The 15,971-nt window shown below is 47.1% G+C and overlaps 1 protein-coding gene across 1 annotated transcript; it reads left to right on the top strand.

The window, feature by feature from the left end:
- Nucleotides 1–226: 226 nt before the first annotated feature.
- LOC145794685 (uncharacterized) lies at nucleotides 227–1,553 on the top strand. The gene is made up of 3 exons (XM_082877075.1): nucleotides 227–770; nucleotides 851–949; nucleotides 1,167–1,553. Exons 1-3 carry the CDS (start codon nucleotides 333–335, stop codon nucleotides 1,515–1,517), a joined length of 888 nt encoding a protein of 295 aa, XP_082733201.1. The 5' UTR covers nucleotides 227–332; the 3' UTR covers nucleotides 1,518–1,553.
- Nucleotides 1,554–15,971: the final 14,418 nt, after the last annotated feature.

Genomic DNA, 15,971 nt, shown 5'->3' with positions numbered 1-15,971 from the left:
TTATTCGCTCATCTTCGAGGGCCAGTACCGGTCGCGGCCCCGGGAGACTCTTCCTTACCTACGATAGTATTTTGACACTGTGCGGGCGACCGAGGTATGTCAGAACTCCCAGTTCTTCTCGTGTAGATTTTTTATTCATGCTTGGACATTTGCGATTTCTAATCGGCTTATGCATTGGCTATCTGCAGATCACCTAGCAACCCTGGGTGCCTTTGGGTGGGGATCTTCGATTCTAGTTTGCCGGAGGATGGGCCGCCTCCTAGTATAGGATCTTGTTCGAGGGGCCAGTTGGTAGGGCCTGGTTCCTTGGGGAACGCTTTCTTCGTCAGACCATGGGCTTCCCCGAGTCGAGTGTCCCTTCAGCACCCCCAGACGATATGCGACTCGCTGATAGGCTTACTTCCCAGGGTGTCATTGATGCCAGGCTGGGCACTGATGCACTGTTGCATTTGGAGGACGGGGAGTACGCGACCTACCATCACACCTACTTGATGCCTCCATTGACAGGTGTCCGTACTCCCTCGAGGAGGTCTACAGGCATGCCATCTTCGAGTCGCACCCGAGCCAGAGACATTCCTTCGGCCAGTAGGGCTGGCACATCCAGAGGTGGGGCTGGACTGGTCCCCCTGATTCCCCCGACTTATCATGATGCCGGATGGCCAGGTATCCCGACTGAGTTGACGGGATGGAGATACGGGGCTTCCTACCCAATTCCGCTAGAGCCTCCTATGCCAGATCATCCATACACCAGAGACCCTGACTCACCACCGGTATGTTTTACAGCTTTGCTTTATCACTCAGATACTTGGACATTCATTCATTCACTGATGATTTGCACTTGTATCTGCAGCCTACCACGGAGTATGCTGAGGGGTTACTCGGGTTAGTGGCCTTGCTCGAAGGCATGATCTTGCGGAGAAAGGTGCTACTGTCCATCATGGGTGTCTCGGTACTGTTCAGTTTTCTTGCATTTATCATATTTCTGATGATATGCTGAATTTGAACATTTCACTGCATTGATTGACCGACTGTATGTGGGGAGCTCATCTGACACACACCACATCCATGTACTATATTTGCATACATCCACTCCATGTAGCTTTTTATCTGTACATCTGATATACATATTTTGGCTAATGTATTCAAATTGCACTCTTTCTTTTCAGATGCCTCTGATATATACCAGACCACAAGCCGGGCCATCTGGGCCTTCCCGAGGAGCTGGGCCATCTAGGCCTTCTCGAGGAGCCGAGAGAGGGGAGTCGTCTCGCAGACGAGGCGGGCGCAGAGCACATATTATTGAGGAGGAATCCAGTGAGGAGGAGGAGTCTGCGCATCGTCAGTCAGAGACATCTGCTGGTAGAGAGGATGACTATGAGTCTGGCTCTGAGGGTAGAGGTGATGCCGAGGAGGATTCCGAGGGCATTGGCTCCGATTCGGACAGTAGTGCTGATGGAGATGGCACAGAGGCTGTTCCGCAAAAGAGGACGAAGAGGGCCTCTTCTTCTTATGCTTGAGAGCACAGATGTTCCGGCTTTATTTGCCTTTTTTACTAATAGTTGTAGCACATTGTACATTATTAGGCAGTTTTATTTTCTGTAAAACCTGTACCCTTGTTGTAAAATGTTGTAACAAAGGAAACGTGATGGAATGAAACAGCTTTTGAAAAAGTGTTATACTTTATGTTCTTGCATCGCATCGCATTATTTTGCACAAAAATGAGATTGAATGGAAATCGTGCATTGAAAATTGCAAAGTCAGGTAGTGAACCGATGCAACAAATAAAGCAACTTAACTTACTGAGAAAGAACAGAACCTTAGCAAGTTTACAACTCGATAAACAAAACACAACAACGTTGATTAAACAGAGAGTAACAACTCAATATACAAAACTCGACAGCTCGACAAAACTTAACAACTCGATAAGCTTTACAACTCGGTAAGCAAAGCAACAACTCAATAAGCAAAAACAACAACTCAATAAGCAGGATTTAACAACAACTCGATAAACAAATGCATTTCGGATGATCTGAGTAACGGAACGCATCCGAAACAGAGGAAAATTCGCACCTTTAAGGCCCTCAAGGCATGGAAATGCTTGGAACTTTCTTCTAGAGGCTAGAACAAGACCAAAGCCACCCTCCTCTTGATGGCCGACCACCTAAAGGAGCTGGCCGGCCAGCTTTTTGCATTGGAGGGGAAAGGGGTGGTCGGCCTGCCAGAAAAGGTGGCCGGCCGGCCACCTAACTTGGCAACCACCAAATTTTTGACACGTGTCCCCCGAACAATGCCTTATCCTCTTTAAAAGTCCTAGCTCCGTGGCTCATTCATTTCACCTTAGTTTTGCACCAAAATGGAGGCGTTTCTCACCCAAAATCTCACAGCTTGGATTGCTTCTCTAGATGGCTCGGAAAAGTTAAACTTTCAGGGTTTCGGCTTGAATGCACTATTGACGTTGAGCCGTACTTCGCTGCACATTCCATTCCTTCATGCCACGGCGAGGTTTTGGAATCCGGTAACACGTCTTTAGCTTCGGCGGGCAAGAGATGTGTCCGACCTTCGAAGATTTTCAAGTTTTGATGGAATCTGAAACAAATGAAGAGATTTTGTCTCAGCTTCGCTTCGGTCACACCCAAGCTTTAGGACAGATGTGTGGGCTCACCATGCACGATGCTCGGTCTCTGATCTACAATGGGGAACTGGATATCCTTGGCCTGATTCATCGCTTTTCTGATGCCGGGAACCGAGGTGACCATTATTGGCAAGGTTTTCGGCAACACGTCCTTTGCTTGTCCATGCTATCTCACTTTTTGCTTGCCCCGGGCTTTAGCGGATCTAGCATCCGTCTGATTGAAGTTGCTCAAGGCTTGAAAGAAGGAAAGAGCTGAATTGCCATTACATTGGCCGAGACGCTGATGGGCTTGGATGCTTTCTATCGCCAAGAGATGACTAGATTCGCGAGGAGTCCACTACTGCTGCAGGTAATGTTTCCCACCCTTTCTCACATATATATTGCTCACATCACTCGGCCCTCAGGCTCATTTTTTTTCTCACAAAACCATTTCTTAATTTTCTCTCATCGTACATCTCTCTATTCTTTATTCTCTCATTTTCCAATCCCTCCCCAGGTATGGCTGATGGATAAACTGCAGGTTGTGGACTCTTGCCCAGCCCACTCAGCTCGCGGCTACTTCTTCCGACAACGACTAGTCGATGCCCTTGATGAGGGATGGTGGTTCGACTGGATGTGTAATTTGTCCACGGATCGCATTGCTTGGCTCTGTCCTTGGCTCAATCTTCCGGCAATGAGCTATAGCATGTCCCGGCAGACCGAAGTCCAGTTGATTGGTCTGACTCACTGTGTGTTCTACTTTCCGTTCCGGTTCCAGCGCCAGTTCGGTCATGATCAGACTTGCCCGCCAGAAGGGATAGAGTATCCTGCTGCATTCCCGTTTCGAGGCACACAGCTTGCCCAGTATGCCACAGCGTGGAGGACTAGAGAGCTCCTGGCCCCTGCTCCCACTTTCAATTGCACCTTGTCTGATGAGTGCTTGGATTGGCTCAATGAAGAGGCACAAGAAGGGCCTACTTTGGCATTAGAGGCTTCGACCAGCTCTGGGAGGAGGCGCAGGAACACCTGACTTAGCTATGCCCCGAATTTATTACTTTATTAGTACTTTCAAGTTTTCTTTATGATTGTAATAAAAAAGCAACTTCAATTTGTATGCAAGAGCAGGAGAACTCTGTATTGAAATCTATGAAATTGAAGGTTGTGGGTACTGAAAATTTTCGGCTTTGGTCCCAAAAATGGTCTAAGTTGTAAAAAGATTAATTTGAACAAAGTCAACTTTTATTAAAACTTTTCAAAACCATTTCGATATGGATCAGAATTGGACATGCCTGAAATCTGTCACTAGGATGCACAACCTCGGATCCCTGCAACTGGAAAGTTGTCCCTAGTCTGAAGAGTATCGTGGCACTGCACAGCAACGGAAAGTTGCCCCTTGTCTGAAGAGCACTGCACCGGAGATCATAGCCGAATTTTTGAATGCTGAATAGACAAAGATGACCGAGATGATCAAATGGACAAAGTTGATTGGGGAAAAGTTTATGGCTGAACTTCAGGATGAAGTTGCCTACGTATCCCAAAGATGGGAATCAAGCCTTACGTAGTTCGGGCTTAGGTTCACTCGAGTATTTTCACTCTCCTTTTACGCTCTAACTTCTGCCAAGGCCGCCCTTTGCGGGTTTTCAATCTTGCGAGCTCAGTTTTTATATTTTCCAATTTTTCAATGCTCTAACTTTTGCCTAGGTCGCCCTTTCGGGTTTTCGGCCTAGCGAGCCTCTCAGGGGTAATATTTCTTCAATTTGTCCATGTTGATCGGTTGCGAGAACTCCAAGCCATCTAGGTCCATTAGAACCACAACTCCACCTGACCAGATAGCATTGATGATGTAGGGACCAATCCAATTGGGTCTGAACTTGCCCCTTGGGTCGTAGATGGGAGCTCGGTTGTCCTTGAGCACCAAATCTCCTTCTTTTAGATTCCTGGACTTAACTTTTTTGTTGAAAGCCCGGGAAATTCTGCGCTGATAGCCTTGAACATGGTACAGTGCTTTCGTCTGCGTTCGTCAAAAAGCATGAGTTCTTCAAATCTGTTCTGTTGCCAATCTGCTTCAGCTATCTGACACTCAGCCAACACTCGCAAAGACGGAACCTCAATTTCAATAGGCAAAACGGCCTCCATCCCATAAACTAATGAATACGGAGTCGCCCCAGTAGAAGCTCTAATTGAAGTCCGGTACCCCCACAGAGCAAACGGCAGCTTGTCTGGCCAATCCCGATAGGTTTCCACCATCTTTTGCAATATGTGTTTGATATTCTTGTTGGCGGCCTCAACCACTCTATTGGTTTGCGGCCGATATGTAGACGACTTATGAAAAGCCACGTTGTATTTCTCCAACAAGTCAATCACTTCCTTCTTAAAGTGGAAACCATTATCTGAAATGACCTCGTTTGGGACCCCATAATGACAGATGATGTTGTTTCTGATGAACTTTGCAACATGTGACGCCTTCAACACCGCATAGGATTGGGCCTCAACCAACTTCGTGAAATAATCTATTACAACCAGGATGAACTCATGTCCGTTAGACCCCTTCGGAGTGACAACCCCGATTACATCGATTCCCCAAACTGAAAATGGCCATGGCGAAGTCATGTTGTACAACTTTGATGGCGGGATGTTCATGCGGTTTGCATGGATCTGACATTTGTGGCATCGCCGAACAAAACCGATACAATCCTCCTCCATGGTGGACCAGTAGTAACCCTGTCTGAGGATCTTCCGTGCCAGCATTACCCCATTCATATGCGCACCGCATTCCCCTCCATGGATGGCCTCCATCAGGCGTTTTGATTCTTCAGCTTCAACGCATAGCTTATGCATTCCCAGATGACCTCTCTTGTACAATTTACCTTCGTAGATGATGAATTGAACGGCCATTCTTCTGATTGCCCTTTTATCCTTGGCATTCGCCCCTGGTGGATACGCCTCTTTCTCCAAGAAGTTCCAAATGTCGTAATACCAGGGGTTCTCATCTTGAGCCTCGTCTATAGTAGCAATTGACTCGTAAGCCGGTGCAAACTTCTGATCAATGATGACTGGATGCATTCGGACTCCAAGCGGGATGTCTATCATGGAAGATAGAGTTGCTAAAGAATCTGCGAACCTGTTGTTCTCTCTTAGTAGATGAGCAAAGTTTAACTTCTCAAACCGAGGAATCAACAAATCCAAGGTCTGATGATGCATCATCATCTTTTCTTCTTTGAGTTTCCAATCTCCTTTCGCTTGAGATACAACAAGGTTCGAGTCCCCGATGACGTCCATCCGTTTTGCCCCTAGTTCCAGGGCTGCTTCTAGACCGGCAATACATGCCTCATACTCTGCTTCATTGTTTGAGACTTTGAACCGGAGTTTGAAGGCTAGAGGGATACAGAAATTGTCGGGTGCTATCAGCAACACTCCTATTCCATACCCATACTGGTTGGACATTCCGTCGAAATACATCGTCCAAAACTCATCGTCGATATGAAAAATGGCCTCATCTAGGAATAAGTACTCAACTGCTTCACCCCCTTCCACCGGATGATCGGCTAAGAATTCTGCTACTGCTCTTCCCTTGACCGACTTGCGCGTCACATATTTTAGATCGAATTCGGAAAGCAACAACAACCAACGAGCTAGCCTGCCCGTAAGTGCCGGTTTCTCGAAGAGATATTTGATGGGATCTAATCTCGAAACCAACATTATAGAGTGAGCTAACAGGTAGTGTCGCAGCTTCCTGGTAGCCCATACCAAGGCTAAGCAAGCCTTCTCCAATGGTGTGTAGCGAGTCTCATACTCCAGCATCTTCTTTCTCAAATAATAGATGGCCCTTTCCACTTTGTCCTCTGATTCTTGCGCGAGCATGCAGCCCATTGTGGTCTCAGTTACCGAAAGGTACAATATCAACGGTCTTCCCAGTTCTGGTGGTGACAACACAGGTGGGTTCTATAAATATTCCTTGATCTTTTCAAAAGCGGCTTGGCATCGGCCGTCCCACTGGAATTTCATTCCTTTCTTCAGGAGACCAAAAAGTGGTTCACAAGTCAAGGTTAATTTTGAGATAAACCGTCTTATGAATTGCACTTTACCCAGAAAGCCTCGCACCTCCTTTTCAGTCCTTGGTGGTGGCATTTCTAGAACGGCCTTGAGTTTGAAAGGGTCGACTTTGATACATCTCTGTGTAATCAAAAACCCCAGCATTTTCCCTGCTATAACACCAAACGTACATTTCTGAGGATTCAACCGCAACCGGAATTCTCTGATCCTTTGAAAGAACTTTTGCAAGGCGGTGTAGTGGCCCTCCCTTTCTTTGGACTTGACAATCATGTCGTCCACGTACACCTCAACCTCCTTGTGGATCATATCATGCAATATTGTGGTCGCGGCCCGTTGATATGTAGCTCCAGCGTTTTTCAGCCCAAATGGCATCACTCTGTAACAGTATGTCCCCCACGGGGTGGTGAAGGCAGTCTTTTCTCGGTCTTCAAGTGCCATCACTATCTGGTTGTAGCCTGAGAAGCCATCCATAAACGACAGCAAAGCATGCCCCGCTATGAAGTCCACTAACTCATCAATGTGCGGCAGGGGAAAGTCGTCCTTCGGACTAGCTCTGTTCAAATCCCTGAAATCCACGCATACTCGGATCCTGCCATCCTTCTTTGGCACTGGAACGATGTTAGCCAACCAAGTTGGGTATTCGGATACCAGCAGGAAACCTGGGTCAATTTGTTTGGTGACTTCTTCCTTAATCTTGAGGGCCCAGTCCGGGCGGATCCTTCTGAGTTTTTGTTTAACGGGTCGGGCCTCGGGGTCAAGAGGGATCTGGTGCTGTACAATCTCAGGATCGATTCCAGGCATGTCTTCGTAGGACCACGCGAAAACATCTTTGACATCTTTTAATAAAGCAACTAAGCGCTCGCGTTCCTCCGAAGACAACGTGGACCTGATCTGGACCAGCCGCGGGTCCTCCTCAGTACCGACATTCACAGTAGTGATTTCATCCATTAAAGGTTTAACAAATCTTTCCTGCTCCTGTTCAATTAAGCGTTGCAAAACTGAAGGAATTTCTTCCTCGTCGTTTTCATCAAAATTTTGAAAGTCTGAATTAATGCAATAAATCAAGTGCCAGAAAAGTACTCAGAAACCACAGCTGCTAGATTCTCATTAAGCACATCCAAATCGCCCGATTCCTCGGTTACAACAGACTCAAAAGAAAAAGAAAAGGACGACCTGGACAAGACTGTGGCATCCTGGTTATCACCCCCAGGAATACCGGACTCAGACTCAGTCGAGCTGGAACCTGATTCCGACTCACAAGGCTCGGTGGAATCAGATTCCGGCTCACTACCTGACCCGATGCTGCTGGACAAAAATCCCTCTTCATATTGCCAAATGAGAGAGGGTGCGATAGATGCATCCAAAATGTTTACTGGTAGGCCCGCAGCCATTCCATTCCCGATCACGCATACCGAGAAGTTATCCCCCAAGCACTTCTGTTCGATCGGAGGATCTGAAAGTAGACATGCCAGCGCTACCCCCATTTCATTTTCAGCGTCCTCAGACTGCACTTTCTTACTCTGCTCAGCCTCAGCCAATGGGTCCGTCTGCTCTTCGGCAACGTCATCCCCAGGTAATTGCAGGTCAAAGAAGATCTCAAACCCCGGCACGTGCTTCCTCTCCACGTTCAGCCACGGCTCTGGGAAGCCACAGAACGGGAAGTCCTCCCCCTCCCGAACGAAGCGTCCGTTCAGGGTACCCTGAATGGGCCGGTGCATTAATTCAAAAAGCTTCCCCGCCTTCTTCGCTCTGGCTCTCCCAGCCATCTCCTTACCCTTCCTTATCCAGTCCTCTTTGGTGGGCAGATAACCCAAGCCAAAGGTATGTGGGTTATGTGGCACCTCGGCCAATGCTGCGACGTCTTTCCAGCCGCTCTTTCCCAATCCCATCCCGGGGATATGTTGAAGCTTGTTCATGAGGTATACCGATTGAGCACTGACATACACCCCCTCATTAACAGCTAAGATGTTCTGCACGACCCGGGCCTCAGCTAGAGTAAAACCGGATAAGAACACATCCTCCATACCGTGCTCAATTTCCAAAACTGGCATAGATACTTCCGGCGGTGGATGGATCGATGAATTCCCAAAAACAATGGCTACTCCCTTTCCATGGGGGTATTTCACCATTTGATGCAAGGTAGAAGAAACTGCCTTCACTTGATGCAGCCACGGCCGCCGCAAGAGCAGATTAAAAGTGGCGGGAACCTCTAGGATGTGAAAGTCAATTTTATGCTTCCCCGGCCCAACCTTGGTCTGAATTTTCACTGTTCCCATGACTTCTCGGCTTGTGTTGTCATATGCCCAAATCACCTGGGTTGTCGGTACAAAATCTGCGGTTTTTAAACCGATTGCATATACAGTCCTTGCTGGGCACACATTGATGGCGGACCCTGTGTCGACAAGCACCATGGGTATCCATTTATTTCTGCACTCCACGGAGATGTAGAGTGGCTTGTTATGGTTCTCACCCTCAGGTGGCAGTTCTTTGTCAGAAAAGGTCAACATCGGGGTAGCTCCTCCCGAAAAAACTAAGCCTACCAGCTGTTCGGGCGTGGTGTCTATAGAGAGCTTGGCCTTGTCCATGGCCGATAAGACAGCCTGTCTGTGTACTCGCGATGCCATAAGCAATCCCCAGATGGAGATGTCTACTTGTATCTTCTTTAACTGCTTCAGTACAGCCTCTTCTTCGACTTGCTTCTCTTTTTGTCTCTCAACTTCCTTATCTTTCCCAGATGCCTCTGGCTGGTCTAGGTGCGGGGGCTTGAAATACCGTCTACTTCTCGTCATATGATCAACTTCGTCGATATACCAGGTATCATTTGACTGATTGCTCCCCCAATCCTCATCCGTGTGGGCAAGACATAAATCATCGTACTCCCACCACATTCCGTTGGCAGCCAACAGACACCTGTCTGGCTCCGGTTCAACTGCATCCGCAGTACTCTCCGTCCACATGCTCGCAGCATTCTCTATCTTCGTGCACACAGCACTCTCAGTTCCCTCAGGGCCCTTAGCTTTCCTAATTCTCTCGGCATTCTGAAACCTTTCTTGTTCCAACTGCGTCAGTACAGCTGGCTGTTCAACAATTCCCGCATTCATAATGCCCAAGTCTCGAGCGGAATTCTTAGCACCGACGCTCTTCGGCGATTCATTCTGATTTCCGACCCTTCCGGCCACCACTGATATGCTCGCCCCTGCCGGGCCCTGTTCTAACTGAGCTTCGTCAACAACGTCTGGCAAGTCATCAAGCCACCCAGTAGCCTCTGCGGATTCCTCATAATCAAACCAGCTGACTGTCGCGTCTCCTGGATCTTGGTCATTGAAAAACTGGAGGTTGGCCAAGTCTTCTTCCACAACCGTCAAACCATCTGTCCCCTGCTCAAATCCATCTCCTCGGATCACACACAGCTCTGCCCTCTCTGGCAATTCAATATTAGGCTCAAACTGGCCTGCTGGCAGAATGTAATCACTCGGATCATAGGCTTCCCCAGCGACACTCCCAGACTGCTCAAACCCTGATCGGACAATTCCATCCTCCTCTGAAATCTCCTCTGTTCTATCTTTGCCAATCACCACCATTGGCTCGGGTTACGTTCTAGAGATGTCCAACATGCACAAAGAGTCAGTGCAGTTAGGAAGGAGCACCTCCGGCTTAGGTAGGTGGGAAGAAGTGACATATATGCTGGGATCGTAAGACATGACCCCAGTCTGGATGAAGTTGATTCTTTCGGGAGGTGGAGCTTGGTTGTATGGTGGGAGAGGGTTTGTTGTGACATTGGGTTTTTCTGGAGGTACAATCACCTGTTTGTCAATGAGGTCTTGAATATCATGACGCAATCTGAAATATTGGTCAGTGTCGTGACCATGTTGCTGGTGATATGCGCAGTATTTTGCTGGGTTATAGGAAGGAGGGAGTGGATTTGGCAATAGCCTCGGCTCTAGGGGTTTTAGATGCCCTTTCCTGATTAATACCCCTAGAGCCTTGGACAGGGGCATATACAGTGGGGTGAAGGTTCTTTGGCCTCTGGGTTGGAATCGAGTGGTTTGTGTGCTGCTTCCGGACGCGCCGGAGAAAGGTGTAGCTTTCATGGGTCTTGGAAGGGGCGGAGGAATGGTGGTGACCACGCTCACCTCGGAAGCTCTTGCAATTGCAACGCCACTTGGGCCTGTATTGTTGTTGCGGTTAAAGGTTCTTCTGGGTTGCTCTCTATCTTCGTCAATCAGACCCTGTTTCATTGCATCTTCGATTTGTACCCCCATTTCATGTAGATCTGAAAAAGTGGGAAAGGGGAGCACAATCATTTTTTGCATCAGTTTTGGCTGGAGATTGCGCACAATCATCCTGATTTGGTCTTTGCCGGTAGGCCTCAGAGTCATCATCGAAGCCTTCGCCCTCCACCGAGTTACGAAATTCGAGAAACTCTCCTTAGGCTCCTGCCTTGTTTTTTCGAGATCTCGGGTCGTAATCTCGATTTGGGTATTGTAAGAGTATTGCGCGACAAAGGCCTCGGCCATTTCATCCCAACTCCGCTTGACATCATCCTCCAGCTTTGCATACCAGATAGCGGCCACACCCGACAGGGTCCGGCCGAATAATGAAAGCTTTTGTGGTCTGGTGAGGCCCATTGGCCGTAGTATATCTAAAAATAGCCGGAGATGCACCATGGGGTCCCCAGATCCGTCGAAGCGATCAATTTGCGGCATTTTAAACCTATCCGACAGCGTAACAGCCACGTCGGTATATCCATCCTCGATATCCGGGATAGCCTTTACCCCTTGGGATTTCTTGAACAACTTCTCAAGCTTGCTCAATTTCAGTGCTGTATGGTCTACCTCGAACTCGAAGGGAGAGTTCGGTTGATTGACAGGCGTAGGTGCCTTAGATAGCTGGGGCAGAATAAAGGGCGGAGCTGGCCCCGTTGGTATGTCCGTATCTGCCTGGACATTTGGTGCCTCTTCGGGTGCCGGGATTCCTGGTGGGGAAGGAACTGTGTGTGAAGCAGATGCTCCGGCTTGTTGTTGCAATCTGGCAATTAACTCTGCCTGTTGGGCCATGATCTCGGCCTGTTATTTGGCAAATTCATCTCGGCGAACAGCATCCTGCTGCATGGCTCTCATGGTGTCCTGCATCTGACGCATCATTTCGTCAACTCCTGTCGGTCCCGCAATACTGTCCTTATCTGTCTGAACTACTGGCAGGTCCATCTCTATAGCAACAATTGGGATCTCAATCCGACTGTCCACTGATGGGGTAATCCGCTGCTCTGGTAACCTCTGCTCAGATATACTACACCTTTTTGACCTCCGTCTGATAACCGGGGGTAGAGAGTGAAACACTGGTTGTCCGTCGACCAGATCCTCAGATCGATTGAGTCGGCGACCTCTTGTCCAGGGTGCTTGGGGAATATCTGCTTGGTCTGGCGTAATTGTGCTAAACTACCTAACAAAAAGATAAATAAAGCAATAATAAGAAGATAAACGAGCAGACAAATGGACAGCATAACGGCGTAAATAAACACAACACACAGTCGGGTATAATTAACACGCAATTGATACACTGTTCTCAAAGACCGATCATTATTCCCAAATCACTATTCCCAAATCACTGTCCCCGAAGCTGAATCTGATACCCGCAGATAACTGATTCCGAAAATACTGAACTAGTGCCCGCAGGCCCTTGATACCCAGAAATACTGAACCAGTGCCCACAGGCCTGATAGCCAGAAACACTGAACTGGTGCCCGCAGGCCTGATGCCCAAACTTGCAAACTGATACAAGCATTCGTATAGAGACGCACTCTAAAAGCACATAACAAACAAGTGAGAGCCAAAACACCCCTATGTTGGGGTAGGGTTTCCCTGTCCTATTTTCTCAGGAACTAGGGTTTCACTACGCACATAGCGGTTTCAAACAACCTATAAACGGGTAAGCAACCTGTCCTAGTTTGGAATGGTCACTATGGATTCCGAATATGCACTAGGTCGAATGGTCAAAAAGGGTGCCCCGGTAAAACCGGGGTTTGTGCTCCCATACTGGCAGAGCCCGTAACCGGTCAGCCTTATGGCACGCTTCTCGAAGCGAGCCTCTGGCAAACCGTTCAGGAATAACATATGGTAAACACGGTGTCCTAGGCGCACCAATGCAAATGCAATGCAAAGAAACACATAAGTATAATCAAAACAAGATATCATGAGTTCGAGTCAAGTTCACTAAACTCCCCAACAGAGTCGCCAGAAACTGTAGACGTCCCCGAACGCCCCGGGAGGGAATCCCCCCCCCCCCCCGGTTTTGTTCATTGGGCTCACTACAGTTCAGGACTCAATGTCACGGTCCTGTATCTAATCTCGCAGAGTGCAATGCAAGACCGATGAATCATCAAAGAGTCCAGATCTGGCAAATCATTTTTGAAAATAGATTTTTTTGAAAGAAGTGCCAAACATGGACTGCTTTGCCAGATACAGAGTCGCCACCTAAATATTTTATTTTGGAAAATTTAGGAAACCCTGACTCGTTGCCTAAGGCCACGTGTCCGTCATCACCAAAGTTGCCTCGGCTCGGGAACTTGGGTACGATTAGGGAAGGTCACTTCGTGAGCACCCCTGCTCGCCCAATCAAAGATCGGCCTCTACTAACCATGATATCTAGTTTTGAAAACATTATGCGTTCTTATTCCGGTTATTAGCCTAGATTTACTATGTGATGCACACAGCATACAAGTATAGACTGGGTCGCCTGAATTGGAACAAAACATTTCATGTTTGTTTATTTGAAAGTGGTTTGATGGTGCTACCCGCAAGTAGGCTAAGACGTGGATTTGCCACCCTCAGGTGGGCTTAGAAAAACATGATTTTGCCACTATCTAGTGGGCTTAAAACTCACAATTAATGAATTGTTCCAATTCAAATAACCCAACCTTCACCCACAGGCATTCAGGCAGTTATATCATATAAGTACATAGCCTCATGGTAAGCATGCTATCATGGCAGTCACTCACACACATGCAAGGATGCTAAAGCATAAACACTTACTGAGTACTCCAAGCCAAACCAAAAGCTATGTTAGAAATCCATGCATGATCCTAACTATACAGAAATGCCTAATGCAACACATGCAAAATGCAACTAAGATAGGCTCGGCTATTCTAAGGATGGCATGTAAAATGCTATAGCTAACACGTATTCAACTTGGAATTGAAATACAAATGCAGTTATTATGATGCGCCGAGCCCGGTGCATGCAAGACAGATGAATGAATGCAGACATGCTATCATACTGTATGCTAATTGAAACATGCCCTAATCTAACCATCATAAGCTGGTAAATAAAAAGGAGAAAGACGTGGGCTTGGAAGACATACATCACACTCACGCACACTTATTACAACATTGCCCTCGCTCGGAGGGTCCGAAAGAATAATACAGTCCGAATGAATAATACAGTTCGAATAGATAGTACAGTCCGAAAAAATCCTAATTAATTAACAAATTAATCTAGGAAAACAGGTAAATTAGCATGTAAGCTTATGGCCTGCCTCAGCTCTGTTCCAACTGACGAATGATGCATGCTCGAGTTGCTTGGCGCGGGAATCCATTGCGATGCCCCGATTCGCCTCTACTTGCAATTAATGCCGGAATGCTGTGCAACCCTCCGGAAGGCCGCTGATTTCTGATTTACTGCAATGAGAGCAACAAAGGGGCATGGCAAAGTATTTCACACATGTATGCATGACTACTCTTCAAGGAGTGGATTCCTCGATCCTCGTGCCACCAATCACGCATATCGATGCATGATGGCCGAGGAGCCGGATTGCACGACTCAATATGAGATGAATGCACATGAAAACACAACAAGACCTCAACTCCATCATGGGTAATCCGGAGTGTCGGTGACAGAAAATTGAGACACGTTCCGTCACTCGGAGTACGAAACGTACCTCGTTTCCCGTGCTCGAGCTAACTCCTATCCCAAAAACAATGCAAATGAGATGGCATACACAATGCGACTAACATACAACCTAGCATACGCAATCCTATGAAATGGCATACACAATGCACGACGCAACATGACATACACAACGCTCTAACATACAACCTAGCATACGCAATGCTATGAAATGGCATATACAATGCATAATGGACTTACACCAACATGAGTGGACCTCAGCCACACTCACATCAGTGGCCATAAGATGAAAATGAGACAACCGAAATGCGTGCACACATGCACGCGTACCGAGGACCGAACCTAAGACATTAAATGCCACTCTACCAAAACATGGCAAGGATGAAGCATGGTATTCAAGCATGTAATTTTCAGCACTGAAACATGATGCTAAATGGTCCCAAAACATGGAAATATGGCACCCGATGCATGGAATGAGCCCCGAAACTCAATACTAGGCACATGCATTGAACCACAAGTATACAAAGCAAGCATTATTTGATCATGAAGTCAAAAGACAGAGCCAAGGCAATCCCAAAACATGCACATTTCTAGTTTAGAGCATGGCCAAAAGATGCTAACATGATAGACTAAAATAGCATGCAACATTGGCTAGCAAGCATGGTTTACATGGCATGTATGTGAAGCAAATGAGAACTTACCAAACCAGCCAAAAACAGTAAATAAAACATGCCAAAATATGCCCAAATAATCACTGAAATACAGCCAATGCATGCAAAAATGAGGGGCTTCTTTGGAAGGCCATTCAAGGGGTTGTTAAGCACATACAAGATGGACATGAAGCATGACCAAACCAAATCTGGAAATGGATTATGACAACCCTAAAGCTCACCAACTAGGCCCTGAAATCAGTCAAGGAGGCATACGATGAAAGGCCCCCACAAAAGGCCTCGAATGGAATTGTTCTACACATGCATTGTAGACATAAAATATGATCAAAAGGGCCTCAGATAGACCTAAGGCAGACCCTAAAACTCATAGAATGAGGCCTGAAATCAGACTTCGATGCATGAAAAATGGGGTCCCTTTGGAAGGCCCAAAAGACCCCCAAACAAGACAAGGAGAGAGAGGGTCACCCCCCTCTAATTTTGGCCCTCAAAAATGCATCAAAGCCACTAAAAATGCACTAGATTTTAGTGGCTAAGAGGCCAAACCATGGCCAATGCAAGTGCTCTAATGCATAGCCTTAATCATGAAGAGATGAAGCATGCATAGGGGGAAGATGACCCCAAACAGAAATGGGACCTTAACAAAACTTGAGGAGGATGTCAAAAAAAGACTTTTTCCAGTTTATATAAAATCTCGAAAATGCTTACAAGTAAGGCTAAAATAGGATGCAAAAA

The sequence above is a fragment of the Camellia sinensis genome, chromosome 7 (assembly GCF_055761805.1).
Source record: "Camellia sinensis isolate YWXY chromosome 7, ASM5576180v1, whole genome shotgun sequence".
In the NCBI taxonomy this organism is placed as follows: Eukaryota; Viridiplantae; Streptophyta; class Magnoliopsida; order Ericales; family Theaceae; genus Camellia; species Camellia sinensis.
This window is presented reverse-complemented; position numbering and strand designations above follow the sequence as displayed.